Raw genomic sequence first — 26,806 nt, 5'->3', positions numbered from 1 at the left:
ATGAATCCACGGGCAATCACGGGGAAAGCAGCAAGAGTGTGTTAGGCTCCTCTCAGAAGTTTTCCGAGATACGGTAGTGTTAGGCTTCACGAACCGCCCCGGCAAAAATCTCCTTGGGGAGGACTTAACTCCGGACTCAATACAAACGTAATAGAAAGTTCCTGAGTGTTTCTAGAGAGAGCCCCCACCCTTTTCTGCCCGCTTTCGTCAGAGTCCATACAAGCGCGGAGAGGGACAGCTAGGGTGTAGGTAGGTGTACCCTCTAAGCATTCACAGAAATTCACGGCTTATTTGATGTAGCATTCAGCACACGTGCACACAGTTTGACTTTGATAGTATTGAGGTAATGCTAAGCTTGAAAAAAATGATATTAAAACAGACAAGCAAAGTAATCAATTACTTACTGACTTTCACTTAAACATAGTTGGTCTAGGGGAACCCCTGGAATTGTGTCCAGCCCCTGACATTCTACACCTACGTAGCACTGATGCAAAGACTTTGTACGGTCTTGCAAAGAGTCTGACCCTTTCATTGCATACAACCCAAAGTTTCCCCGATTTAGTAGGTGTTAGCGCGGTGCAGGTGAGCGTTGTTGCACCCTATATGCAATTTGGGTATTTGCAACCAGTAAATAATCAATAAAGTATTTGACCAATAGAACCGCTAGTAGTGTAGCTTCCTAGGTAGTGGAGGGTGTCCCACTGCAGTGGCTTGCTAACGAGAGGAAGGCCGCGCATAGAGGCACTCTCATGGTAGTGAAGGGCAAGTAAGAGAGGTAGGTGGGCGAGCAGGCACGCACACAAGCAGACACACAATGAAGTGCGATTGGAAAGCATTTAAAAAGCCAGACAAGGCCGGAGTCCAATGCCGAAAAGGATTTTGGCACAAAGACGAGGACTCTCTATGGACGACACAGAAAAAACGAAGTATAGACCAAGCACACTTATGGAGGGGGGAAATTGAATGAGTAACTACAGCTAAGCAATATCACAGAGTGCAGTTTGAACCCACTGACCAGGGCACTTGGAGGGCCCCCCTGTGTGTGAGGGGCCCGCACACACCAACTCATGGTACTACACAGTGTACCCAACCCTCGCACTTGCAGCCCAGCCATAAACATGATAATTTTCCGAGATATTTAAACTTCCTGAATGAATAGGAGGCCGCAAGATCGTTATCTTAAGCCCCATTTCTCTAACACTGACCCGAAGCCCCCTACCTCCCACCCCCCGTAACGGACGACAAGAACAGACTACCCTCCTCTTGTTTCAAGGCCTCAAACTAAGGTTCCCTGTTTAAAGCTCGGCAAATGGAAGCAGCGGACGGAGCGGTTGGCCTTGCTGTAGGCTCTGAAGAGCTGCGGCAAGAGGGGGCATTGCCTTCCCCTACCGCCGATGGGGCTAAAGATACAGCTGACAGTGCAGCCAGCACCTCGAAGGCAACAGATTTAGACTTACCGGCTGCATCGGGATCCGTGGAAGGACACGCAGACGCACACACCCCTGCCGCAGAAGCCACGGAAGCAAGACACGCCGAGGCAGGAGAAGCGGAGTGGGGTTTGTTTGGAGGAGGGGCGGACGTTCCGTCGGATGAAGACAGTGACTTTGAGGCTACAGAAGCCGGAGCAGCGTCAGGAGATGCATCCGGCAGCGAAGAGGAGCAAGGATCAGCAGCCGCATCAGCAGCAGTAGCCGAAGCAGCGGGCTGCACTGCCAAGCTGCTGTATGCACATGGCCTGGCTAACAAGCCCCTCCGATACGAGGAGCCAGCAGAAGCAGTGCTGTTCGCTGTCAAGAAGAAGCAAAGCAGCCTTCAGGAGGCAGAGGGTGAGGAGTTCCTTGCTGTGCCTCCTCTTGACCTCGACGCCACGCACACTGTCGCCCCTCTCTATGTGCTGCACCCTTTTGCTGTGGTGTTGGGCCCGGTTTATGCTATTTTGCTGCAACCAGTGTTCTCTCCCCAATTTCTTTTTTGCCTTCTTGCGAAGTTCACCCGTCTAGCGTCCACTCGTGTCGGTACATCCTCCTTGTTGCGCCTGCTGCCCTGCAGTAATAGCGCTGTGCCTTCCTCTGTGTGTGACCCCTGGTCTCTTTTGTGCTCGTGCTGCAGCGCAGTTGCAGGAGCAGCCGGCTGAGATCCAGGCGGCTCTGCAGCGTCGCTTGCTGCGCATGAGGGAGAAGGCGAAACAGTTGCTGCCCTTCCACCCCCTGCCCTCTTGCAAGCTACTGCCGATCCCGGAGCTGTTGCTGCAGCAGGAAGAGTCACAGCAGCAGCAATGTACGGAGGAACAAAGACAGCAGGATAATCAGCAGCACGCCAGAGATATGCCCTGTCCGCCGCTGGAGCAGCAGAGGGAAGAAGACAAGCAGCAGAACGTAGAACCCTCTCCGACGGCAGGCGCGTCAGAGGATCCTGCAGGGGCCAGAACGAACGCAGCAGCAGCAGCAGCAGGAGGAGACGCATGCAAAATGTCGGTGAAGGAAGAAGCACAAGCAGCGACAAGTCCTACAAAGGCGGAAGCCGGCGCAGAAGGAGCAACAGCAGCGCCCTCGGAAGCACCTGCAGCACCCGCCTGCACCTCACCAGCAAACTCCCCCCCACAAATCGTCGATCCGAAAGCACTGAAAGCTGCAACGAGGAAGGGGCTTCAGGTTGCACGGCAGCAAGCGGAACAGATTCGGCGCATGCAGCCACACGACATTCTTTTTGGACACCTCTACCACAAACTTAGGGTATCTGTGGCACTGCTGGTGCAGGTCTTTTGTTGGTAGTCTCTAGACTTGATACATGCTTGCGTCTGCCTCACGGCGATGCTGCTTTTTGCAACTCTGGATGCTCCTTTTGACTGCTTTTGTGGATCGCCGACACGCACAGGTGCTGCTGCTGCACGTAGACGGTTCGCTGGGTGTGCTCGATTGTGCTGCTCTCCTGCCGCTTGTGCTGCTGCTGCTGCTCGTGTCCTCTTCAAAGGCATTATTTCCGGAACGCAGTGATAGCTGTCTATACGGCATGGCGAAGGGGGCGGTTGCTGCAGCAAAAGCTGAGGGGCACACACGCATAATTCAGGTGCCGCTCTTCATTGCACTGTGCACTGCGCGTCTTCCTGTTTCGGCTAGCTGCCTTCGTCGCCCCCCTCCCTTCCCCCGCGCTGCCGTTTTGCCACGGCGTTGCATTGCTTAGCGGTGAAAGGGTCGCCTCCTGCAGCTGTCACTCCTTTAGGTGCCGTCAGTGCAGTGCCAAGTGTCTTGCAGCTGGCGCAGCGGCAGTTGCTGCGGCGTTGGGCTGTGCAGGCGCTAAAGCGGAGAGCCGCTCATGGAGAAATGCGTCGAGGTTCGTAAACAAAGACAGCTCGCAGAGCCACCAGGAGGCTAGGACACAACCACGGGAGAGACCTGCGTAGGGGGGTGTAGTGTACAGGAAGGCAGAATTCATTTTAAAAAACGCTGCAGAGAAGCTCCTAGGGAAATTCTCTGTAGCCTTAGGTGCTGCGTGACAGCCAGAAGCCACACGCTACTCAATGCTGTGAGAGCGCAGGAACAGTCTCACACAACCGTAGGCGCTGAGGCTTTCAGGGAAGCAGCGATTGAAGGGAGGAAAGCAGGGAGGAGAGGGGTGTGAGATCTCTCAACGCATTGCGGATTCTGCTCGTTTTTTTTCTGTGTTGCAGCAAGGCTAGAGGCCCGACTCATCTTGGAAAAAAAGCACAAGACTGCGTTGCAGGGAGCGTCCGCCAGCATTTAGAAGGTAGCATTGGTGGCAGCATACGACTGCCCGGTAGCTGCAACGTTTTGTGGTGTCTGGCTGGCTGGATGCAAGCGGCAACAACTGCAGGCCGTATTGGTGATGCAGCTAGAAATAAGGCTAAAGCGGCGGCAGGGTGCTCCCGGCAACGCTTTTCGCACACGCAAACCGAACATCTTTTTTAGGAAGAAAACGAATTGGTCAGGAGTAGCTCTAGATCCGGCAATCCCCCATGTGGAGGCGCCTGTAGTTAACAGCCCCCAAGCAAGAGGGTGAGGAGGTACACTCCCTCCCCGCCCTTGAGCGCACCCTTTGTTTGTTGTGCAAGTGTAAAACAAAACGTAGATTTCCCCCCTACGCTTGCAGCATGCAGCTCCTGGCAGCCAACCCCCTCCTGGGTAGAAACCCCGGCGGCTCCTTCACCCTATATGCGCTAGTATTGTACAGTAGTCTCCGATGAGGCGTGCGTGCTGCCAGAAGGACGCAGACAAAATATTCTTCGCGAGCGCATCAGCCGCATCAACGGAGAGAATCTGGTGCAATGCGCCAGATCCGCCCCTCATGAAGCACACACTCGTGGACGGACTGCTGCTGAGGCAGCAGCTGTTCCTGCTGCAGCCTCTGATACTGCAGCAGCAGCTTCCCTCTCTCTGCCGACGATGCGAGGAGTGACACCACGCACCCTGGGTTGCCTGCCCGGCCGACACGACCACTGCGGTGGGCTAGCGACACGGCGTCTGCACATGCAAAAGAACAAAAGCCACGTGGCAGAGAGGCGTTTAGATCCTTCCGAGGCGCACCAGCATTTCAAGGGCTAAAGAAAGCTGCACACGCACTGCATCAGCGGAAGGGGGCCATAAGAAGAGCACAGCCGCCATACCCCCGACTCTCATGCCCACTTACAGACACGGTGTTTGCAGTGTGAGGAGAGGGAAAAACTCTGTTTCCTCCCCCCCTTCTCTCCCTCCCCCGTAATCTAATTGTACATCCGAGGCTAGAAAGCGCAAAACGGGATTACTGCGAACATGGGACAATCCCTGGCCAAAGAGCACCAGGAATTGATTGCAGCGACACCCGCAGTGTCAAGACACCCTACCGTTTGGCAGGTCGAAGTTGATCACGTGCGTGAGAAGCGGGAAATCCAGCCCCCTTGCTGCTGTCTCCGAGGCGACAAGCACAGCAGCAGTTCCGCGTGAAGCCGCGCCGGAGACAGGCGCAACCTCTTGCATGGCGGCAACAGCAGCACGGCGAGTCGTCCCGTCGGCATCTCCCTCAAGAAGAATACACTTTGCACGCAGTCGAACAGACAAGGCCCTGTGCAGGAACACTGCAGCCTTCTGAGCAAGGAGCAAGAACATCACATTGGTAGCCAAACACGAGCTGCATCCATGGATGTGTGCATGCCATGCCCTCTATTCGCTGGCTAGACAGGGAAGCAGCAGCAGCATCAGCTGCTGCACGTGAGCTCAGCAGTTTGGCGCGCAACGCTTGCTTCCTTTTCAGACTTGAGGGGCCCTCTTACCGGAGATCTGCAGAAGATGATGCATCTCTTGTTGAGGGGTTCCGCTTGCAGCAGCCGTAGCAGCAGCGCTACCTTGTTGGCCTGGTGTACGTACAGCGCGAGGTGCAGCAGGTTCGAGGGCAGAGCATTTGTCGCCAACGAGGCAGGAACAGAAACAGGAGCCGCTAAGACAGCAGCAGACCGCCCAAGACCCTTCAAAATGGCTTGAGGCGCTGCACCAAGGGTAGCAGACGCAAGCATTAGCTGCGGGGAACCCTTTCCCCCTTCCGCCGTGCTCAAGCAACGCTGCAGCAATTCAATCAACTCCAGAAAGCGGTCTCCCTTCTTGCCGCTCTGGCTGCCACTAGGACTGCTACTACTGCCATTACTGCCGTTGCTGCTACTACTGCCATTACTGCCTTTGCTGCTGCTACTGCCATTACTGCCTTTGCTGCTACTACTGCCATTACTGCCTCTGCTTCCGTTGATGCTTGGGCCAGTGCTCTTATGAGATCCGCCGACGCTGCTGCTGCTGCTGAAAGCATCTGCCTCGTCGATTACTGCAAACGCGAGCCGGTGCAGCTGCAAGGCACCCAGACTCTTCGGCCGTTTCTCCTGGTGCTGCTGTTTCGCCGCTTTGAGCCGCAAGAGCTGCAGCAGACGCCCAGGAGTTGCACACAACAAGTTGGCCTTCTGCTGCCGCAGCCGCTCCAGCAGCAGACGCGGGTTGGCTCCCCCCACCAGCAGTGCAGGCCTTACTGCAGCAGCGCAGCGGCAAGCATCGGCGGAGGCTGCTGCTGCAGCTGCTGCTGCTGGCGCTGCTGCAGGGAGGCGGCAGCGATCCAGCAGGTGCCGCTGCCGCTGCTGCTGCTGCAGCTGCATGCTCAGGGAGTTGCAGAGTCTGTACACCTGGGCAGCGGCCTCTCTGCTTGGCGCGAGGACCAGCGCTCTGATTCCACCCTTGGCTTGTGATATTTCCGAGCAGACATGCTGTTGAGCATCTTGCTGCCGCACCAGCTGCTGCTGCTGCAGCTGCAGCTGCTGCTGCTCTGCCTGCTCTAGCAGGTGCTGCAGGATGGGGAGGAGATACGCCAACGTCTTGCCGCTGCCTGTTGGACCGGGCAAAAGCAGCACGCCTCCGCTTCTTTCGCTGCAGTTGCTCCCGCCAGTCATCTGCTTTTGCTGCCTCTCTGAATGCCACCGAAGGGCCTCCTGCTGCAGTGGAGTCAACGACTGGATGCCTCCGAGCTGCACGGATCGCCGCAACAGAGGATGAAGCAAGTTCAGGGAGTTCCCATGAGTGCTGCTGCTATTGCTGCCGCTGCCAGGAACGTGTGAAGATGCAGCAGTAGTAGCAGCCGCGGCGGCGTCTGCGGCTGTTCCCTGCGGCAGCAGCTGCTGCTGCGGAGGAGCTTGGTGAACACCTAGCGCCTCGGCTGGAATATGCGGCAGCGTATTCAAGTCGACGAGACCATCGACACGGACCGCTTGCTGCTGCCCCTGGTGCTCAGGATTTTGTTGCTGCTGCTGTTGGAAAATCGCTCTAATACCAGGAACAAGAATAGGAAGCTCAGCAGCAGAAGCAGCAGCTGCAGCAGCAGAAGCAGCAGCTGCAGCAGCAGCAGCTGCAGCAGAAGCAGCTGCAGCTGCAGCACCATCCGCTTCTGCTACGGCTCTGGTCTTCGTGCTTGTGCTACCCTTGTTGTTAATGCTTCGCTTGCTAGCAGAGGGCTGTTGCTGCTGTTGAACTTTGTTTGGCGATTGTCCATCTCTTAGATGTTGCTGCACTTGGTGGTGCTTCCGACGGTGGGAGCGTTTGGTGCCTGTACTCTCCAACAGCTGCAGCACTTGAGTCTCAAGAGACCTGCTGTTGCTGCTGCTGCTGCTTGCTCCTTTCAACAGCTTCTGTTGCCTCCGCAGCTGTTGCTGTTGCTCTTGCTGCCATGACAACAACTGCTGCCGTCTTACTTGCTCCGGCGGGGGATGTTTCCTTTTGCTGTGCTGCTGCTCCATACGCAGGCCCACCGCAGTGCCTGCAGCAACGGGAGAAAGAAAGGCTTGATGCTTCTCGCCACAGCGAGCCGCTTCTGCTGTGAAAGAAAATAGCAGCAGCAGTAGCGTTGCGGCTGTCAGCAACGGTCGAAACCGCTGCACACGATGTTGATGAGGATGCATGATGTTGCTGTTTGCCGCGGCAATTGCAGAAAGCAGCAGCACGCGGATAAGCAGCCACTGCTGCTACAGTGCAGCCGGCACACATGATATTGCACCTACAGCAGCATGTAGAGCTGTTGTTGGTAAACCGTTGCGAGAATCAAGCCAAGCGCCTTCTTGCTGTTGCAGCAACGCCAACTGGTACTTCTGCAGGGCAGTTGGACTCCATGGCCTTCTTCCCGCTGTTGCTGCTGCCGCTTTCGCCGATACTCTGAATAGCTACTCAATGGCTGCAAGGGTAGAAGGCCAGCACTGTATACTTGCATGCGTTCCAAGGGCGCCTACCAATCCGCATTCTGTTGCTACACCTCTGTTGGCACCGCGCACAAGGCAGACATTTCGAATCTAGCTCCGTGCAATGTTCTCGAGATAATGGGCAGCTGTACCAGGATGCCCCAGCAACACCTTGCTGGACGCACACAGAGAGGGTTAATCATGATGCACAAGTCTCCATCCAGCTTAAATGCAACCGCACAAACAGTGTTAATGATGTGGCTTATCGCGGCATTAATCCATCGAAGGTCGCTGTGCAGTAGCAATGGTAGCAGCTGTCTGTGCCCTCCTTCCCTTTCATTCAAACAGTGCTGCTGCTGCTGCTGCACCCTCTCCCAGCCCCTACTACACTGCAGAGTGATGGCAGCGAAGCCGCAGAAGTGGCGGCAGGGAAAGGCATATCAAAGGCAGTCCATCCGAGTATACGTACCATTATGCATTCAGAGGACGGATTTGTACTCTATTCGGGGTGAATAGGGAGCCGCGGAGGTCCGTGCGGCTCCACGATTCCTCTCGCTCCCTTTCTTACGGTGTTGCAGTGAGCATCCCTTTGCCAAAGGACATCGCTGCTCTAAATGAGCAGCAGCAGCCTCACGTGCAGCATTTATCAAAAGCATCTATCTGGGAAGGAGTTCTGGGCTTCCTTGCTCCATTTCTACAGTCGTGTACAGAGCAGCCGCAGAGGCAGCGGCCGCCTGGCAGCATCTCTCCGGTTGCTTCTGGAAGTCTCCTGTTCTCGAGTTTTCAGGGTGACGGAAGGCCAAACAGTAACGCTAGATCGGTGCGGCTGAGTTTTTGTACTGTTGAAAACACGTATCTGTTGTCTCCGGTGCGTCATTTGACGGCCGCTGCTGCGCAGGTGCTCAAGCGTGTGGATAGCCACACGGGTCTTCTTTTCCTCTTGTTTTCGCTTCCCGTCGGATTCGAAGTTTGTCACACTTCGCTGCTTCCTCCAATGGCTCGTTCTGACGCTCAAGAGATAGTCCAGTCTCCCGCCACCGTGCTGCCGTCACACCGCAGCAGCTTTTCCTCCTTGGACGGTTATGCAACAGCGCCAGCAGCTGCAACTGGAAACCACGGGGGGGGTTGGTGTTCTCGATCCGATCGCACTCCCTGCGGCCAAGTGACAGACCCTTTGGCAAGTCCTATGGCCTGCAGGTTGCTACCCGTACAGGGGTGTCCAGCAGTAACGGTAGCTGCAGCGGTGGCTGCAGCTCCCCTGAATTGCACCTGCGCGGAATGCTGCTTGGCGACTAAGGGATTCCAGTGCGACCAGAAGGAGCAGCAGTACATCGCTCAGCTTTTCAGCTGCTGTGACACCTCGACGGTAGACGCCCTGTTGTTGGCTCTCCTGGCGAGGATAACTTCGGAGCATCCGCAGCTGCTCCAGGAGAAGTTCCTTCGAGTGCTAACGGGCACCGAGGAAAAGGTGGTGAGTCGAATTCGAGGCTTTTGGGCTGCTTTCGACACTGCCAGTGTACCTGCTGTAGCGGCAAGGGGGATTGGCGTCCCTGTGCTGCCGACACAGGGCATTTCTTGTGCGCCATGCCGATTTCCTAGCAGGGGACTGTGGAGCTTTTCAAATTTAGGGTTGAGCAGGGGGCTGTGGCAACAGAGGCAGCCATAACGGCAAGTGGAGTAGCAGCAACCCGCGGAAGGAGGTGCTTTTATGTATGTGTGTGTATGTGTGTATGTGCATTTTATCGCTTGCTGCAGCACTGTTTGGATGCCTCGGGGATGAGTGAGGTTGATTTTAATGCAGAAGCCCGCAAGCCACACCTGCAACTCTCGGAATCTCATTCAGCTGGCACGATGCATCATCTTCTGCAGCAGCAGGAGCACCTTGCCTGCATAGGCAACGGCAGCAGCATGAACGACAAAGATGGGTGCTGCATGCAGCGGATTGTCGTTATCGGGCTGCAGTGCCGAAGCAGCAACAAAGATGTGCGGCTTTTGCGGTGGGCACGAAGGCATTTGTTGCGTCCTAACGATATTGCGGTGCTGGTTTCTTGTTGGGAGTTCGCCAGAGATCCTAAATATGTTCGCGTTCCAGGTAAGGGAGACATGAGGTATTATTGCGGGGATTCGATTAGACTACTCCGCCGCGCGGTTGCTACCGTTGGGACTGCGATTAGGAAGGGTTGTTAGATCTGGCGCCTTCAGGTGTATGTGCACCTCGCTGTATGTGCATCTCTTTGTGTGTGTATGCTTTTATCGTGATGCTGATGCCCTTATTCATCCATACATCGCAGATTTACCGTTTGTTCCTTCTGCTACGTGTGTCTATGCGATTCAGGAATGATCCTTTCGGCTACCTCCGCAGCAGGCGCGTACAACCGCCAGCAGCAGCATCAGGTGCAGCAGCGCATGCGGAGTTTGGCGGGTTCTGCCCTAAAAGGCTTGCATGTTTACTGTCTTGCAGTACCCATCAGTGAGCCTCACCTATTCACGCGCTGCATCTGGCCTGCCTGTTGTGAAACAGTCTTGCACGCTGAGGGTTGCTGGTGTGGGGCCCTCTGTGCCTCGCTGGCAGCAGAACTGCGTTTCCCTCTTTCTTTTGGTGTGCTGCACCATCGCATGCGTGCCAACGTCGGCGTGTATGCGCCCTCCTGTGTGTGCATGCTGTTCGCAGGCAGCACCAACAAGACTTCGGTGGGAGATCTGCTGTGTCGGGTGTCTCGGGAGCTGCATGCAGATGCGATTCTCCTGGGCGCGCGCAGCCACTGGCACCTTACCAGGATGCTCTTTGGTTCTGTTGCTGGCTACGCTAGGGCGCATGCAAACTGCCCCGTGCTGCAGTGCAGCAACACGTGACGGCTTCTATCCCGAATTCAAGAGCAGCAGCAGCAGGCCCAGCTACTGAAGCGCCGCCGCTGCGAACGGTATAATGGAAAGGTTCAAGGGTGCTGAAGGAGCAGCACCAGCTGATGCACAGCACTAACGGGTAACTTCTGCGTGCATGCGTCCATGCATGCATGCATGCGTCTATGCCTGCATGCATGCATGCATTTCTGAGGAAGAGCTTCCTGCCGCTCCAGGAGCAGCAGCAGCAGATGCAGCCTTCCTGCAAAAGCATGTACAGCGGGAGCAAAGCCGCGCCCGCCACAAGGTTCTTACGTTTTGCAGTACCATGCATGCAACGACGTTGTGTGCATGAAGAATTGCAACAGGAGATAAAAAGGCGTGGTAAACCTAACTGCCAGCTTCCTGCAAGGACTGCAACAGCAGCGGCAGACAGCACCGATTAGGCTTCCGTCGTCTTCCCGTGACAGCGCAAGTCTGTTTCCTGCGGACGCAGCAGCCATCCATGTTTTCAACGCCCAAGTTTGGTTCAATTCAGAGAACAGGCTGGGTGGATGGCTGCTTCCCGCAGATGCAACGACTCTGTGGCACCGAACTTGCATGCGATTTACAAGGCTGGCCGGGGGCTCCTTAAAAGAGAGGTTCTGTTGGGTATAAGGAGGGGAGCTAGGGCCTTCTTGAGCATACTACTCTTCAAGTGTACCAGTAAGGGGGCGCATGCGATTGAGCCTGCCCCGGGTGACATATCCTTGCATATATTTATAAACTGCACACGTCGCATGTATCTATGTATATATCGATATCTTTAAGGATAAAACTTAGTCTCATCAGGCGCGTCCAGGTGTACGTGTGTGGGTATGCTTGTGTGGGGAGAGTTCCAATTTCTTGGGCGACTGATGCGTTTAGCCCCGAACTTCGACTTTTGCTTGCATGCGTTTTAACGGACGGATTCAGGGGCAGCTACCGCCTCCTGTAGCGTAAGTAGTAGCTGCTAGTGAAGGAGCTGCAAGCGGAATAGGGAGAGGACGGCCGGCGAGGCGTCCGTCTAGAAAAGAGTAGAGTAGGTGGAGCTATGGTGAATGGACTGAGGGAGTCTGCCCATATACATGCACCACCAAAGGATATGGACACGCACAGCCCAAATTCAGTAGCACTGGGGAGCTGCAGGTTATAGTGATGCCTACGGGGTGCCCAGAAACCTGGCCTTCCGTTGGTATGTAAAGGTGCCCGTGGGTATGGGCAGGGCCAGTTTCTTTTGTAGAAACTCTTTTCATGGATTTGTAGGCTTGGCAGCATCTCGTTTTGGCGCAGCACGCTTCTAACGTGGCGGTATAGCCTCAGTACTGTACCGGCTGTTCTGTCACGCGCAGCTGTAGCGGCAACAGATGCACAAGCACGTGTGTGTCGCACTAAAGATCCCACTGGATGTGCAGTGAGGGCGCTCGGTTGCTGGACTCACAAGTGTGAACAAGCTGTATATGTGCGCCTTGCCGCTTGCAGCAAATCTCTCCAGCTAGGCTTTTTCGCCTTCTGGAACTACGCAAAGTTTACGATGATTGCTGGTCTGGGGCCGTTTCCTACTTTCCAGAAGGGCGTGTGGGACCGTGTGTGCGTTGCCTGTGGGATTGTTACACACAACCAGAAGCAACGCGCCCCTAATACAAATGATTTCTAACCACAAGTCTTGTGGATCAAGCTAACTGTGGCGTCATTAACGCAGCTCTCTGTGTGATCATTGGTGGTTTTATTTCTAAGTTTTGTTCATATTTCCCTTGCGGCTTTACTTGATCAGTTCTGCTGCTCCTGGAAGGTTTATTAGAAGCCATGGTGAATTTTAGTGAGGGGCTTTCCGCCGAGAGGACGCGAGAAAGAGCATGACGCAGGGGCAGCTACGGAATCAGAGACCCCATAGAGAACAGAAGATAAAACTTGGGATCCATGGTGAAACGGCCTCTGTTTGGCCGTCCAGAGCAGAACGTTGAGTGCAGGAAGGATGAGTAACATTTCAGGCGTACATCATCGACGCGCCAGAACACATACTTGCCTTCTATTATATGTAATTATCTGCATAAATTGAGGTGGGAAGGTCTGTAGGTCTGCTTTTAATTCCATACTTGATGTCATTCCGGACCAGTCCATCCATCTTACTGCAACAGCAGCCGAAGTCTTTTCATAGATGCGGAAGAGCGTACATTACGGTTTGCGTGCCTTTTAAGAAAAAGACACCATGTGGATAAATATTGACGAATCATATCGTTCATGTGTTTCTATTCGCAATGTAGAGTCTGCTCGTAGTCGTATGCCTAGCCACAGCCTGGTAGATGCCACACTTTCGGGCTCATTTCGCCTTAAAATACTTCTGATTCCAGCTAAAAAAGCCTTAAAATGGATTAAAAGTGCTAGTATTAATTTAATTTCCGTTCACTTGACGGAAATAGGCTGCCCCTGGAAAAGCCCGCTTGGCGGCGCAGGCCTCTCACCAGTCAGTACTCGAGGGAAGGGGGGTGGCGCAGTGTTGTAACAACCTCCCCGTTTTGCTCTAGTTCTGCTTCGTGTCAGTAATTTTGTATATCATTGAAACACGTTTTATATTTGAAGTATTTAGGGGTTTGCTCAGAAAATTGGCTAATTATTATTTTTTGCTCACGCTGCTGAGCTGAAAGAGTGACCCCCATTCTCAGCAGCGACATCAGTTCAAATGAACTTCTTTGTTACCTTTGAATCCTTCTCTGGCTTCCGTAATTTTTTCCAGACTTTTTTTGACAATATTATACCCGTTTAAAAACTCTTATCTCTCGTCCTTGCCACCTCGAGCTGCTGTTTATGCCCATCAAGTGGGCCTTCTCTCCTCTCTTACTCACCTCCAGGGCTTTCCCCTTTGCTTCCCCAACCTCGTCTTCTGTGGGCATTGAAGTGCCCTCTTTAAGACCCCTTCTTTCCATTCCTATGGCTAACTTGAACACCAGGGCCACTGTGGCCACAAGGGAAGAACACAGCAAAAAAGTGCAGTGTTTGCTAGCCAGGTCTGGAAACGCAGAGGCGTGCCACAACGAAGGCGCTCCTCGTTCTCAGGATCGTAGCAGGGAGTCTGCAGAGGCTGCGGGGCGCATGCAGGCTCTCGAGTCCAACCCTTATTCCGGCTCCAAGCCAGAGGCGCTCATGAACGAGCCTTCCCCAGCAACGCCTGCCTTCAGACTGTCACCCCTGTGCATTGAAGGGTGTCACGTGGGGTCCACCCGTGTGCAGATACATGGGGAACAACTGTTTAAAAGCCACGAGCACGAGGCGTTACTTGCTTCTTGCTCCCTTGACATTCAAGCTCCCAGTGCTCCTGGGGAAGGCCAGCAGGAAGACACCCTAATAGAGTGTCAACAAAAAATGCAAACCTCCCAGACGAATGCAAGGCGACCTCAGCATCGGGAGAGAAAGAGGCAACACCGCCACAAACAGCGAGTGACCCTGGAAGGGGCCTCTTTTTTTGCCAATCCAGAAATTGCGCCAGTCGTAGGAGGCCCTCCCCCAGGCACAGGCACCACAGCTTCCCATCGCAGAGGCAACAGACTCCCTTCGCTGCAAGCAAGAGCTGCAAAGCCTCCTGAAATCTCGTCAGTGTGCGTCGGAGGAGCTTTGCCTCAGGCCTCGCACACCGACGAATTCTCTGCAAAAGGCCCCCCAAGGCAGGAAACATCTAAACAAGAGCATTCCTGCGGGGTATCTCAAACAGGTAGAGTTTTACGCGGCACCAGTGCAAAGCTGAGCAAAGCCCCTTCTTTCCCCGGTAACACACCGCGTGAAGTTCCCCAGGAGCCGCAACACCCAAGGGCCCCTCGGAAGGGCAAGGGGCCCCCCCCTCCGGTATCTCAAAAGGAGAGGCGAATTTCGCCCCAGAACCGAAACAAGAAAGGCACGCGTCTGCTCATACCCCAGCCAGATCAGTCTGTGATATTGGAGGAGCATCCTTTTGAGCGGGCAACAACGACTGACAGCGAGTTGCTGAAGGCTGCGCCAGAGGACGCCTCAGCAAGTGCGCGTGACTTCGTATGCCCTGATCTACCGGCCCCTATGGGAAGGCCTTGGACCATGCAACTTGCATTCGATTTTCCCATGGTGGGAACCTCTCTGAAGGAGGTTGTTGAATGTGCGCACTGTGAAGGAACGGTGGCACTGGCCCCCCTTGGAGAGGCCTTTGGAAAGCCTCTTGTGGAACCCCTTGAAAATGGGCATTTTGTAGCTCCTTATGAGGAGCCATTTAGTGAGCGTGTAGCCTCTACATGGCGGTTTGTGCGCGACGTTCTCGAAAGGGAAGAGGAGCTGAGCGAAGGGCAAGTGGACGGTGTCTCCCTCTATGATGCTTTGGGGGCGACGAGCGAGGGCAGCTGCACTTGCTGCCACTGCGACAGCAGCAGCGGAAGCAGCGATTGTGGCGCTAGCGACTGCGAATATAGCCTGTCAGTTCGAGAGGATACATCAGGTGACAGCGGGACCGAGGAGCCCTCTTACCAAGCGCAGCAATTCACAGATTTCAATCAGGATCACATGCACATCAGTAGCGGCAGTGACAGCAGTGCACGACCTTTTACTCCACGCGCAGAGGCAGCACCGCCTGAACACATGAAGCTGCAGGGAGCCGACTTGCTGCTAGACGCTGTCGAGACAGCAGAGCAGGGTGCCACAGCAACAACGGTCGACACGGTGACGGACGAGGGGGAGACGGCAGCAAGTTGTTCCGCAAAAATTGCATACGTGCTGCAGCGAATTTGCCACCCTGTATCCGTGGCCGCAGCGACTGCGGAGAGCAGCAAGAGCAAGAGCAGCACAGAAAGCAACACAAGCGTGAGTAGTACGAGGAGCAGAGACTCAGAGAGCAGCCGCGTCGCACGAGAGCGGCGGCGTAGACCCCTCCAAGCAACTTCCTCTTCTCTAGTTGATGGACATCAGGCTGAGGGATTTAAGCGACTGCGACGAGCACCCCGTAATCACCTTCCATCTGCGGGGGTAGCAGCTTCAGAGGTGGCCGTGGGGCCCTTGGGGCCCCTGCATGAGCGTGTAGTGATCTTCGACTGGGATGATACCTTTTTTCCCAATTCATGGGTAGCGTCTCGGGGGCTGACACTCTCGTCTGAAGCTTCAGAATACACTGCAGAAGCATCCATGCTCAAGAAGCTAACTAGGAGTGGAAGGAAGGTATTAAGGGCTGCTGCAAGCATCGGGAGTGTGCTGCTGATAACGAATGCTGCCCAAGGATGGATCGACGAAACGTGCAAAAAATTTCTTCCCGGACTGTGGCCGACAGTGCGGTCCCTGCGGCGCATATCAGCGAGGTTTCACTTTGACTCTCCAGCGTGTGAATCGCCTTTTTTATGGAAGGTGAGCTATTAAACTCGTGCAGGGAAGAGGATACACTTGGGCCGCCAAACTGCGGAGGTATCGAGAGGATACAGCTACGCTGGGAACCGCAAGCTAGAGACTCATCAGCTGGGCTATGGAAACTCATCAATGCGCTTGAAAGGATGTCCACAGGCTACCAAAGTGGCTTGCACCACAATGCACATGCACAGCTTCGGCGTTTACCTTCTACGTGTATATGTCTAGCGTGCAGTAGCCTCTGCTGATGTCTTTCAGCTGCACGTTCATATTTCCTCCGGTGTCTATGACGCTGCTTGGCGGCTTCCACCAAGCGCACACCGCTATAGGTTTATATGTTGTATGCATACATAAACGCAAACGCATGTGTCGTTCGCAAAGTGCGTTGGCGTAGTCCCCTGCAGGGGAGTATATGAATCCGGCGCTGGGCTGGATGCCTGCGGCATGTGACAAACACTTTATCAACCTCTTAAGAGTGTGGCTTGTATTGTGCAGCGTTTGGCCTTCAAAGAAGAGATGGACAGACACCTCACGGAGCACAAGCAGTGCAGGACAGTCCTTTCTATTGGGGATGGCCCTCATGAAAGAGAAGCCCTATTCTTTCTCCAGGCGTCGGTTAACACAAAACGTGCAAGTGTTTTAAGAGGGGGAGGAATGAATTAGAAGAAGAGGGCAGTGGGCTTTCGTGGTCCAAGCTGTCTTTTTAAGTGTTTGGCATCCGTCTTCTATACTACTTTGCCTGATGGCGAAGCCAAGTTTAGGCCTTTTCGTAACAGCGCACATCCTTCAATAGATGCATACTTATGACCGTGGAATGCCAGAATGCATGTAGATCCGGACTTTTTTTGTCCACAAGCATGCCTATGTACTTGCATGCCTGCAGGTATATACCTGTATTCTTATGCCTGCATACATATGCATACGTGAATAGCTGGGAAGGGGTAGAGAATATGAACATAGTGGGAAACGAGATAGATTTATGAACATATTTGGGTAGAACTGCACATCTGTACTTATCAACCCTGTGTGTCTTGTTTGGCTGTGGTGACTGCAGAGACGGAAGCGCCAACTATGACTTTTCCTGCAAATCCTTGAAGCTAATCGACATGCCTTCCCTCAGGCACCTACACATCGTAAGACACTACAAGAGCCCCCAAAAAAGCTGCCGAGATTCACGTATACGGTATATATATATATGTCTGCACAATGTGGGTATGTTGAATGCTAATCAGAAAGTATTAAATGAATACAGGTCGTGACCCGCCTGCGGGTTCTTGGAATGTGGAGGTGCCTGCATGGTGTCGTGTTTGCGATTGCGGTTCGCTGTAATTCCGGTTGCTGGCATTATTGCTCTTGCTGCTGCAGCAACACTCGCTGTTGCTGCACACGCTGGAGGATCTGCTGATCCACGACGGCCCGTTGGATTTATGTGTGAGAGGCCCCGATGGGATGGCTGCCTCGCTGGGCAGTTCGTCGTGCAGTGCTGGAATAGAGGCTATTCTACCACCTCCGCTCAGGAGGTCTCGCGTAGTCTCGGAGGAGCTCTGGAGTGCCACAGGGACTCCGGCAAGGGCAGCCGTCAGGTTGCTGAATATGAACTGGCGCCGCTGCAGGAGGGGAAGGGCATCTCTCTTGCACATTGACCACCATAGTGGAGCAGGGACAGAGGTTATGACCGACTGCCTGCCACATTAGCACGATAGTCAGCAGGTTTTAGGTATCTTGTTGCAGCCAGGCCATTCAGGGCACTTAATGCACTTCCCATGAGAGGCGAACATAAGTCTTCTCTGTGGCGACTGTTATTGCGCCGATCGGTGCACAAGTATCCTCTGCTAGCACTACAGTCCAAAAATGCCGATTCTTCGCCTAAAAGAAACATTTATGCTTTGCTGGTGCCACTGCTAGTGTTGGGCTGGTGTGCTGAGCGTGCGGATCGGGAGATCTCCGCGGTCCAAACGCAAGGCGTCATGGGCCTTTCGTTTGACTGGCACAGCACAGCACTAGCGGCAGCAGCACTAAGTGCTAACTAGCACGATACCGCTAGCATTCAAGCTTCAATCAAAAGCCAGGCTGCCCTGCCTGGCAGCCCTCTCGCCTCCGTTTCCGCCTCGGGGAAAGCCCTCTCAACGCCTTGGTATGGCTGTGCTCTTCTGAAGGGCTGATATCCAGACTTTTCTCGAAGAAGGGCTGCCTTGGGTTTCGCTATTATTAAATCGGCGCGATGCAAAGGGGAAGAGGCGCAGCCAGTGCTCCTTTCGCTCACTGCCCAATCGTCAGGCATCATTTGCCGCAGAAGATCATAATGCTGCATATGCCTTTGCAGTAACAACTGCTTATGAATATATCGCACTAAATGCCCCAGTAGGCCTCAGCAAAGAGCCGTCCCTTGATTAGTAAAGGGGCCCATCATTGTTTTCTCCATCGGCACATGGCATTGCAACACTTTGCTCAAGGGCTTCAACTACGAGCGTTGATCTATTGCGTGAACAGGACACTAGCTCCTCGCATGCTGCTGAAGCCGCAGGCGTAAAGTATCAATGCGAAAATGCTACAGGAGTCCGGCTATGCTACCTGTTTCAAGCTGCATTTGCTGATGTTGCATCACGTATAAGGGTAACTGCACGGCGACCTTCGCGCAAGGTGATGAACTTTCTCTAGCCTCTCTATTGTGAAATACAGTAGTGTGTCGGCAGAGTATTAGCTGCTCGGATGATTGGTCGATGGACATTCAGGTATTCAATTCTTTGTTAGTGTACTGCGCCACACAATCGGCTTCCTCAGAGGCGCTCCTGTTATTGGATCTCTTTGCCTAGGTCAATCTTTTTCTCCCTTACGGTCTAGTGGTCTCCTTACAGTTTACCCCCCCCACGCTGTGCACACAATTCCAGTTAGGTCACTCCCTGTATTCGTGGTATGGTTTTGGTGGGCCTTGCGTAGGGATCTAGCTTCCCTTTAGGGGGCCCTCATCCCACAGCTTTAACGAGACAAAGCCAGGGAAAATTAGCTTTTACATAATGGTAAAAGCGGGGAAAGATCACCACAATCAACTAAGTGGCTTGAAACTCTCGTTGCTCTGCGTAGAGATTTTCAGGGAGCCGTAAAGCTCCCCTTTTCCGCGCCTCTCCAGCAACTCTACTGCTCTTGGGTACTCCTGTAGACTGCACCATCGATGCAGTGGCAGTACAGGCAATGCCAAGGTGACCCCTCCTAATGACAGCTGGGAGGCCCTGAATCAGAAACCGTCTTTGGAAAGAATATTGGCTGGGGCTGCCGACTTCTTTTACCGGGGATGTTGAAATTCGGTGCATATATGCATTCAAAGAGGTGCAGTGTTTGCCATGGGCTGTGTGTAGAGGAAGCCAATAGAGCAGCTGCCGAAGCAATGACACCGACAAACTGGACACGCGCTCGGAACGCAGATCTGCATCGAGAGACAAGTGCCATTGATGGCACCCCGTTTTAACTGCCTCTTCAGAATGATCTGCGTTGGCAGTGCCAGTGCCATAGGAGGCCCTGGTGGAGGCGCTAGCTGGGACTTAGCCGCCTCCGTTTTGATTTCTGCGTATCGCACATCTCCTCTTCTACTACCAAAGAAGGAGCCATTCTCTTTCGCGCAGAGTCCGCGGAGCTGCGTTCTTTTTTTGCAGCAGCACTCTCATCAGCACTTGTCTGCGCGTATTCCCTCGGGATAGCAGCGTCAGTCGCCGACTCAGCGGGCTTTGGTACAGCCGCCAGTGTGTCTTTTCCTTGAAAAAGCTGCCCATAGAAAAAGTTGGACCCAGAGCCTTCCTTATCGTGGGTGTTTATCTGTTGATCCCCGAGGGACGCCGGAGAAAATTTATCCTTTCTTGCCTCTAGAACATTCACCTCACAAAAAAGACTCCCTCGAGAGCTCGTGGGAGAGGCTTTTCTGACGTCTGCTTCGAGTAATTCTTCTCGGTGGGCCCTGTGTTGCTCCGATAGGCCTCTATTAGGCGGTTCCATTGGCTCCTCATGGTGTTGCTGCCCTTCGCATGCAGCAACTCCACCAGGGAAAAAGCCTTCTCGGCACGAAAAGGCTTTCTCCCTATCTTCGAGAGTCTCGGCATCTCCATCCGGATGCCCTGCAGCGCCCACACGACTTTCGTGCTTGCCCAGACGTCTGTCGGTGGAAGCAGCAAATGAGGGGAGGGGCTGTTGCAACATATCTGCAAAGGCGTGAAGGGGCGCTCCAGATTTCGACACCTCTCCATGCGCCTTCCTGTCGAAGACGACCTTTAAAGCCTCGCCTGCAGAAGCATCTTCTGACGAATCTTCAGCGGCAGAAGAAGTTCCCATGAGCGTATCAACAGCAGCCAAGCCCGCTGCTGTAGCACCAGGAGGGTTCAAATCATCATCGACTCCCCGAATGAGTTTTGCAGGAAAGGGCATTTCCGACGGATACAGCGAGTCGCCCTCGTTGCTGGACTGGCTCCGGTTTGTTTCTTGACTTGGCTTAAAGCTTGAACCGATGTCGTCTTTAGTCCATGGGCCTCTTGGCATATACGAGGCTCTAGGGTCAGCCGCTGCAGCTGCCGCTGCAGCAGCCGCTAGAGAGCCAGGAACGCCAGAACTGAATCCTTCTCTCTCCGAGCGCTGAGCTAAAGCTGCCTCTAAGGGCTCAGAGGCACTCCTTCGACACGCATTCGCGGCGGCCTCAAACAAAGGGGGTTTGCTGCTCGTGCTGCTGAATCGCCTTCCAGCAGGAGAAGCGGCAGCGGCAGAAAAGGTAACGCCAGGGGGAGAAAGCTTAGCAGAAGCCTTGGATCCCTTTCGTTTACGACCCCGCAGCCTTGTCTGATTGCCGCGTAGCTGGCGAGTTGGAGCCGTGAGGAACCCTTGCTTCGTCCCTTCCTTTTGCATGTGATGCTCCTTCAGGAGGCGCTCCTGATGCTGCACTACCAAGTGGCGTTCCAGCTGCCAAACTTCCTGCCTACTGTACAGGCGGCTGTCTTGCGCGTGGCGTGCCCTGCAGGCTCTCCCAGCACCGCGAAAGGGCCTTGTGCTTTCCGACGCGTCAAGCGTGGCGACTGCATCGGAAGCTTCTACGGGTTTGGAGGGATCAGCTCGCAGAGTCCTCAAGGGTGCCCTTCTCCCCTCGACATCGTCATCCTGGTCGTCATCCTCTAGCATTGCCGGCTCGTGAGAGGGAGGCAGGGGGGGGTGTAATGGCGCGAGATAACGAGATCCTGGATATGCTCCACTGGGGACTGCATTCAGGGGGGCAGCTGGGGGAGACGGGTGGCACTGCAAGGGAGGGCAGGCCATAAAAAGCTCTTCGGGAGTTTGAAACAATGACAGCGGCGTTTCAAGATCCCGCCAAAGGCCACTGACGGCTGCGCTACTTCCTTTGAGACACTCCATAGTGCCTCCAGTAACTGCGATCCGTTTGATGGCTCTCATGCACGGGGTCTCTGAGCCGGGGGGCAGTATCTGCAGTGTGTCTACAGCTAGCGCCTTTACGGCGTTTTTCATCTCCATGCTATTCCCAATGACAAGCTCTTGAAGGTCTCTGTCCTGCGCTCTCTGGCGCAAGGTTGCTACCTCCACAAGAAACTCAGGATACTGACATAGCAAATCCTCCGTCTTTGCAGACAGCTCCCGCAGAGCCTCCAGCAAGCTCTCCTGTAGCCGTTGCTGCGCTTCTAGCTCTTGCAAAGCCTCCACTTGATCTTGGGGATCCACAATGTGCATCACAAACTTTACAAAGGGCTTCACATCTACCTGCGGGAGTGCAAAGCACGCGTCGCACTGCTGCAGCAGTTCTACTATCCCGCGCAAGACAGTTTTCCTGTCTGGCGCACTGCCCTGTAATATTTCGTCATGCAACGCAGGCGCTGGGGGCTGAAACGGCATGTTTGTACGGCATCGAGCAGCTTGCAAGTCCTCCCCAGGCCTTCCAAGCGTCTGAGCATACAGAGTCGCACGAGTGGCCATTGCCTCCGTGGCGGCTGCTGCTGCTTCTGCCGCTATCGCTGCTGCTACCCCTGCAGACGTAGCCGCATGAGCTGCTGCGGTTGGATTGAGCCTGCCGTGAGAAGGGGTGGACGTTGAGCGTGCTCCAGATCCTTGAACGTCTGCCGTCGAGGTTGCTGTAGAATCCACCGTTCCTGCCAGCTGCGACATCAAGGCCTGCCCCCCACCACCACAGGCAGCTGCTGATGTCGGATACGGTCTAGTGCTGCATTCGCTGCTGCTGTATTTGCTTCCGTCAGCCATGCAGTCCATACTCTGCCTCCTGCGGCTGCTAGAGTTGCTGCTGCTTCCACCAGCGTGCGTGGGATTGCCACTGCACTTGTCGGTGTTGCCAGTTTCAACTTCGTGATGCGTGGCTGCGAGACGCAGCAGACGTTCCCCCTGAATACCAAGCACTGCTTGATGCTCCACGATCTTCAAAAAATGGTCTTCTAAAGCCTGTCGCATTGGGTGCTGGCCGCTTTCGTCAAACTGGAGAGCTCCTGCTTCTTCCCGCCCTATTGGAGGCATTACATGCTGCTGCTGCTGCTCATGGGGTTGGTGCACTAGCGGCTGCCTTGAGCATTCAGCCACTCCTTGATGACGCTTGAGCAAAAAATTGAATGCGGCTTGAATCCTCCTTCGGTGCGCCTCCGACAGCGGCGGCCACAGCCCTGCATGCGTCTGGGGTTCTGCCGCTTGCTGCTGTTGCTTCTGCTCGAGATGGAGGCTTCCCTGTGCGGGTGCCTGCCGAAACGGCTGCTGCATGCAGTGGATTTGCCGCTGCTCCTCATGGAGGCGTCCCTGAGACATGCATGCAGCCGCTCGCACAATTTGAGCGGGGGGGAGAACCTCCGTCTGCTGCTGCAGCACTTGTGGCTGCGAAACGCCACGCTCCAAGCTGCGGTTGTACTGTTGGTGCTGGTGTTGGAGAGTTCCTAGTTCAGCTTGCTGCCTCACGCTCATTGCTACTACCCTTCCTTGGTGATGCTGCTGCAGTATGCCTCTCATCTTTTTGTGCTGCGTTTCGAGGCGCTGCTTCATTTTCGGATGTGCAGACAGCAACTGAATGTGCTGCTTCTGTTGCAGCTGCAGTTGATTGTTCTGCATCGTGTGAAGTTTTGCCATCTGCCACTTTTGGTGACAATGTACCTGCTGAAGGTGTTGCAGCTGAAGCTGCATATGATGCCTGATGCGGTCCATGGCTTTCGCAGGCATGTCGGGGGAGTGCTCTTCCTTGCCCTTTTGTTGGTGCTGGATGGCCTCTGGAGTCGCTGCGTGACTTTGCTGCAGCATTTGGATACGCTCACGATTGTAATCCGTGAGTATGTCGGGATGCTGTCTAAAATCGTCTCCTCCCTGATAGCCACCTTGCGACCTCGAAGTTCCTTGTTGATGCTGCTGCTGCAGACAGAGTGGCAGCAGCTGCAACAGCGGCTGCAAGGGCTGCTCTTCTTCCACAGGCTTCTGCTGCTCGCTCAGACGCTGTTGAGCGTCTGCCTGTCGAATCAAGTACGCAAGCGGGAGTCGCTGTATTGCTTCTTGGTGGCACTGGGGTGGTTGCGGCTGCGCGTCCTCTAGCACTTGCTGTGTGTGCTTCGGTGGAGAGGGAGATGCAGTGTCGTCTTGTTTCGCTAGCCGATGCGAGGAGCGCTGCTGCAACAGACGCAGCTGCTCCTCATACACAGAAGACGTAGGAACCAAGCGTCCAGCGTGTTGCAGATCGGTTTGAAGCATTGGATGCAGCAGCATATCCGGGTGCAGCCGGCCCAGTGGACTCTGCATTTCTGAGCATGCTGTTGGCTCGGGGGGGCACTCGTGCCTGTGTAAGGTTTGCTTTCGAGGAGAAGGATTTTCAGAAGCGCTGACACTGCGCACCAACGTCTGCCCCTGCATGTCGCAAAGTTCGCGGTGCTGCTGCAGCTGCAGGATCTCCTGCACACGCAGCTGCAGCATCAGCTGTTGCCGCTCTGCTGCAGATGTAGCAACTAGGGCTTTGTAGCCTAGCTCCGCAGTCCGCTTAACCAGCTGCTGCTGGTGGAAAAGGCTTTGCTGCAACTTCTTCCTAACATCTGCTGCTGTGGAAGGCTGGTGAGCGGTGCCGCCTTTCTCGCTCTCCTGCTGCGGCTGTCTTTCAGAAACAGCACGATTGGCGATGTGCCGCTCCAAAGAGGCTTGGGCTGTTATAGGGCTTCGTTCAGGCACGGAACATGCACACAGTAGAAGCGCTAGTCGCCTCTGTTCAGCTGATGCCTCATGCATCCGCTGCGCTTCCTGCCTCTGCCAGTCTTGCCGCTGCCCTTGGACAGCCTTCTGATTCTCGAGGGGGTGTTGCTGCTCCACATGGTAAGCGCGTTGCGAGTCTCGTATCACCTCCGAACTGTTTCGCTCTTGAAGGCCCTTCATGTCGGGCAGTAGCGGGTGCCTTGCCGTCGAACTTGCCAATAATGCATGCAGCGTTTCTGCGCTCGAACACAGACGCTCAGCTCTTGCAGTCGTCTCCGAGTCCAGCTGCACATGCAGCTCTTGGTGTCTCAGAGCAGCGGAACCACCCTGCCCTGGCATTCCTTCCCTAAAACCCTGCTGCGCATCCGCCTTTGGGTGCGGCAGGGTGTGCCGCTGCACCTGCTGCGGCTGTGGAGAACTCGGATGCTCTTGAGGATGAGGCCACTCTAGCAACTCCTCCTGAGGCTGCTGCTGCTGCTGCTGAGTTGCACGGAATTCGGGGAGCTGCTTTTGCGAGAGCCATGCCTGGTGCAGCAGCAGCAACTGTGCGCATCCCGAACCATCGCTGTTGCCGTCTGTCCCCATGGTCTCGCGCTGCAACTTCTGGAGTAACGCATGAATTTGCTGCAGCTGCTGCAGCACGTGGGGGTGTATAGGAGGAAGCGGTGGCTGCGTCTGGGAGTCCGCATTTGTGGCTTCTTCGGCCGAGCCTCGAGGAGGTAATGGCTCTTGCAGTTGGAGCTGTTCTCCTTGCCGCTGCTGCCCCTCTTGCTGCGTCTGCTGCAACAGGGAGGCCCTATGCAGGGGCATCTCAAGGCTCTGTAGGCACGCAGATGAGAGACGCTGCTGCAGATGCAGCTCTACGGGCTGCAGTTCTGGCGAAGACAGCGGTTGCGGAACGCTTTGCAGCGCATGCAAACGTTGCTGTGGACGTGCTTGGTGCTGCTGCAGCACTGTTTCTTGCTGCTGAAGCGGCTCCTCGAAGCTCCTAGCCGGAGTCTGCAGCACTGCTCCATGGGTGGGGGACTGCTCGTTGAATTCCAAGTCTTCGCATTCCTCATTCTGAGTGACCAGACGCAACTGCTCTTGCAGCTGCCTCTCCCTCAGGCCTTGAAGCCCCCGCTCCTGTCTGAGGTGCTGCTGCCGGTGATTGAGCTGCTGATGATCCAGCATCAGCTGATCCTTGTTAATATTCCGCATGGTCTTTTGTTTTCGTGGTCCTTGGTGCTGCTCCCACCGATGCCGTTGCCTCTTCTCCTGCTGCTGCTCTGCATCAGCTTGTATGCGCAGCTGCTGCAGCTGATTCAGCCCCCCTATGTGCTCCGTGTCGATCAGCTCAACTGGCCTGCGCTTCGGTTTGTCTGGAGGTGCAGGAAGCCCAGCGGCAAGAAGTCTCTCCTTATAAAGCTGCTTCTCCGCTAGTATTTGCTTTTGTCGTTCCTTCTCCTGCTCCACTAGAAAGGCTTCCTCTCGATGATTCATGAGCATCTGCTGCTGCATGACAGCGTGTATATCTGCCTCTTTCATTGGACTTGCATGCAGCTTTCGGAGGTATTGGTGCTGTGCCCCCTTGGCATGCCGCTGAGGCGCCTCAAAGAACTGCTGTGGCAGCGGCGGAAGTCCTATCTGCTGGTAAATGTCTGCGACAAGATCATTTGTGTCTTTCATGTGCCGCTGTTTGAGGTCGTCTATTTGCATGCTGTGAAGGTGCTTTAACTCCTCCGTTTGCTGGGAATGGCGAAGTTGTACTTCTTTCTGCTGCTTGCGAGACAGCTTCGTTTGTTGGTTTACTTGCTCAAGCTGAATGCCCCTTAGGGCGTCCAGTTGCATATCATGCTCCAGCTTCACCTGCTGCAGCTCGCGTTCTTGCTGCTGATGCTGCTCTCGTAGCTGCTGTAATCGCTGCCTCGGCAGAGTGGGTGCTACCAGCTCGGCCTTGTCGGTGAACGGCTGCGCAGCTACTGCCTTCTGTTGCTGATCACCAGACAGATGCTCACGTTGTTGCGGCACGTGGCCATCTTTGGAGCATGCATTCAGGGAGAATTCAGGCTCAGTAGGATGCGGTTTGCCTCGGGGCTTCTTTTGTAGCTGCCGAGACGCCTGCGCGTGCACCGGAGACGAATCCCTCTGTATTCTGACAGATTCCAATCGCTGACTCGCACAGTTTAATTTTCGTGTATCCTGCAGGTGCTGCTCCTTCTGCAGCTCTATAACGGGCTTTACTATTTTGGGGCCGCTTTGGACCATGCATATCTCGTGCTGTTTGGCACAAGCCAGATGCGCCTCAGATATAGGTTGATCTTCCTGCGACTGCTCCTGCTGCTTCGGTCGTTGCTGTTGCTTTCGCAGCTGCACTTGGTCCTGCGTCGACTGGCAGCACTGATCTTGCTTTCGCTGGTGCTCCTTGTCGGGGGGGAGCTGCTGCTGCTGGTGTTCCTCCAGCACGTCTGTGGACAAAAAAGACATGATCTGATGAATAGCAGCCGCATCCTGCTCCACCTGGTTCTCTGCCATTAAGCGTAATGCGTCGTTTTGGTGCTCATAGGTTTCCTCTTGGTGTCTTGGATTCGCTTGTATAGAGGACGCTACCAGATCCTGGGAAGCTGGGGGACGCTGCCGATTGTGCTGCCTACCTAAAAAGCTTCTTTTACGCTGCGGAGACAGCTGCTGTGTGTGCTGTCGGATTTGAAGGAAATCCGCACTAGTCTTTGG

General features: G+C 54.7%; 5 protein-coding genes across 5 annotated transcripts; 3 read left to right on the top strand and 2 right to left on the bottom strand.

Moving 5' to 3' along the window:
- Positions 1-1,309: 1,309 nt before the first annotated feature.
- On the top strand, positions 1,310-3,926 carry LOC34622019 (chromatin modification-related protein EAF1). The gene is made up of 6 exons (XM_026335512.1): positions 1,310-1,598; positions 1,683-1,826; positions 2,110-2,397; positions 2,566-2,732; positions 3,291-3,330; positions 3,679-3,926. The coding sequence occupies exons 1-6, from the start codon at positions 1,310-1,312 to the stop codon at positions 3,924-3,926; spliced, it is 1,176 nt and encodes a 391-aa protein (XP_026191297.1).
- Positions 3,927-8,684: 4,758 nt separating this feature from the next.
- On the top strand, positions 8,685-10,543 carry LOC34619545. Its single transcript, XM_026335511.1, has 5 exons — positions 8,685-9,221; positions 9,290-9,367; positions 9,446-9,782; positions 10,026-10,160; positions 10,362-10,543. Exons 1-5 carry the CDS (start codon positions 8,685-8,687, stop codon positions 10,541-10,543), a joined length of 1,269 nt encoding a protein of 422 aa, XP_026191296.1.
- A 2,934-nt stretch (positions 10,544-13,477) lies between these two features.
- On the top strand, positions 13,478-17,590 carry LOC34619544. The gene is made up of 7 exons (XM_026335510.1): positions 13,478-14,084; positions 14,154-14,903; positions 14,985-15,274; positions 15,470-15,898; positions 16,391-16,523; positions 16,952-17,028; positions 17,261-17,590. Exons 1-7 carry the CDS (start codon positions 13,478-13,480, stop codon positions 17,588-17,590), a joined length of 2,616 nt encoding a protein of 871 aa, XP_026191295.1.
- A 3,880-nt stretch (positions 17,591-21,470) lies between these two features.
- LOC113146870 lies at positions 21,471-22,336 on the bottom strand. Its single transcript, XM_026335509.1, has 2 exons — positions 21,718-22,336; positions 21,471-21,613 (listed from the first exon to the last, which is right to left on the bottom strand). The coding sequence occupies exons 1-2, from the start codon at positions 22,334-22,336 to the stop codon at positions 21,471-21,473; spliced, it is 762 nt and encodes a 253-aa protein (XP_026191294.1).
- A 475-nt stretch (positions 22,337-22,811) lies between these two features.
- Positions 22,812-23,764, bottom strand: LOC113146869. Its single transcript, XM_026335508.1, has 3 exons — positions 23,647-23,764; positions 23,369-23,545; positions 22,812-23,173 (listed from the first exon to the last, which is right to left on the bottom strand). The coding sequence occupies exons 1-3, from the start codon at positions 23,762-23,764 to the stop codon at positions 22,812-22,814; spliced, it is 657 nt and encodes a 218-aa protein (XP_026191293.1).
- Positions 23,765-26,806: the final 3,042 nt, after the last annotated feature.

This window comes from Cyclospora cayetanensis, unplaced genomic scaffold, assembly GCF_002999335.1.
Source record: "Cyclospora cayetanensis isolate NF1_C8 unplaced genomic scaffold, CcayRef3 CcayRef3_contig_70, whole genome shotgun sequence".
Lineage (NCBI taxonomy): Eukaryota > Apicomplexa > Conoidasida > Eucoccidiorida > Eimeriidae > Cyclospora > Cyclospora cayetanensis.
Note: the sequence above shows the minus strand (reverse complement) of the source record. Positions and strands in the feature narration are given on the sequence as shown.

What these genes read in the sequence shown, in the direction of transcription:
- LOC34622019 (XM_026335512.1), top strand. Translation starts at nt 1,310, where the DNA reads ATGGAAGCAGCGGACGGAGCGGTTGGCCTTGCTGTAGGCTCTGAAGAG. An exon ending in CGTTCCGTCGGATGAAGACA is followed by an intron (nt 1,599 to 1,682) that starts GTGACTTTGAGG and finishes CAGCCGCATCAG; the next exon opens with CAGCAGTAGCCGAAGCAGCG. An exon ending in CAGCCTTCAGGAGGCAGAGG is followed by an intron (nt 1,827 to 2,109) that starts GTGAGGAGTTCC and finishes CTCGTGCTGCAG; the next exon opens with CGCAGTTGCAGGAGCAGCCG.
- LOC34619545 (XM_026335511.1), top strand. Translation starts at nt 8,685, where the DNA reads ATGGCTCGTTCTGACGCTCAAGAGATAGTCCAGTCTCCCGCCACCGTG. An exon ending in CCAGTGTACCTGCTGTAGCG is followed by an intron (nt 9,222 to 9,289) that starts GCAAGGGGGATT and finishes CCGATTTCCTAG; the next exon opens with CAGGGGACTGTGGAGCTTTT. An exon ending in TAAATATGTTCGCGTTCCAG is followed by an intron (nt 9,783 to 10,025) that starts GTAAGGGAGACA and finishes TATGCGATTCAG; the next exon opens with GAATGATCCTTTCGGCTACC.
- LOC113146870 (XM_026335509.1), bottom strand. Translation starts at nt 22,336, where the DNA reads ATGCGACAGGCTTTAGAAGACCATTTTTTGAAGATCGTGGAGCATCAA. An exon ending in TGACGAAATATTACAGGGCA is followed by an intron (nt 21,614 to 21,717) that starts GTGCGCCAGACA and finishes CCCTTTGTAAAG; the next exon opens with TTTGTGATGCACATTGTGGA.
- LOC113146869 (XM_026335508.1), bottom strand. Translation starts at nt 23,764, where the DNA reads ATGCAGGGGCAGACGTTGGTGCGCAGTGTCAGCGCTTCTGAAAATCCT. An exon ending in AGCATGCTCAGAAATGCAGA is followed by an intron (nt 23,546 to 23,646) that starts GTCCACTGGGCC and finishes TCTGTGTATGAG; the next exon opens with GAGCAGCTGCGTCTGTTGCA. An exon ending in TTGCGTACTTGATTCGACAG is followed by an intron (nt 23,174 to 23,368) that starts GCAGACGCTCAA and finishes TACAATCGTGAG; the next exon opens with CGTATCCAAATGCTGCAGCA.
- LOC34619544 (XM_026335510.1), top strand. Translation starts at nt 13,478, where the DNA reads ATGGCTAACTTGAACACCAGGGCCACTGTGGCCACAAGGGAAGAACAC. An exon ending in CACAGCTTCCCATCGCAGAG is followed by an intron (nt 14,085 to 14,153) that starts GCAACAGACTCC and finishes TGTGCGTCGGAG; the next exon opens with GAGCTTTGCCTCAGGCCTCG. An exon ending in AATCGCCTTTTTTATGGAAG is followed by an intron (nt 15,899 to 16,390) that starts GTGAGCTATTAA and finishes TGTATTGTGCAG; the next exon opens with CGTTTGGCCTTCAAAGAAGA.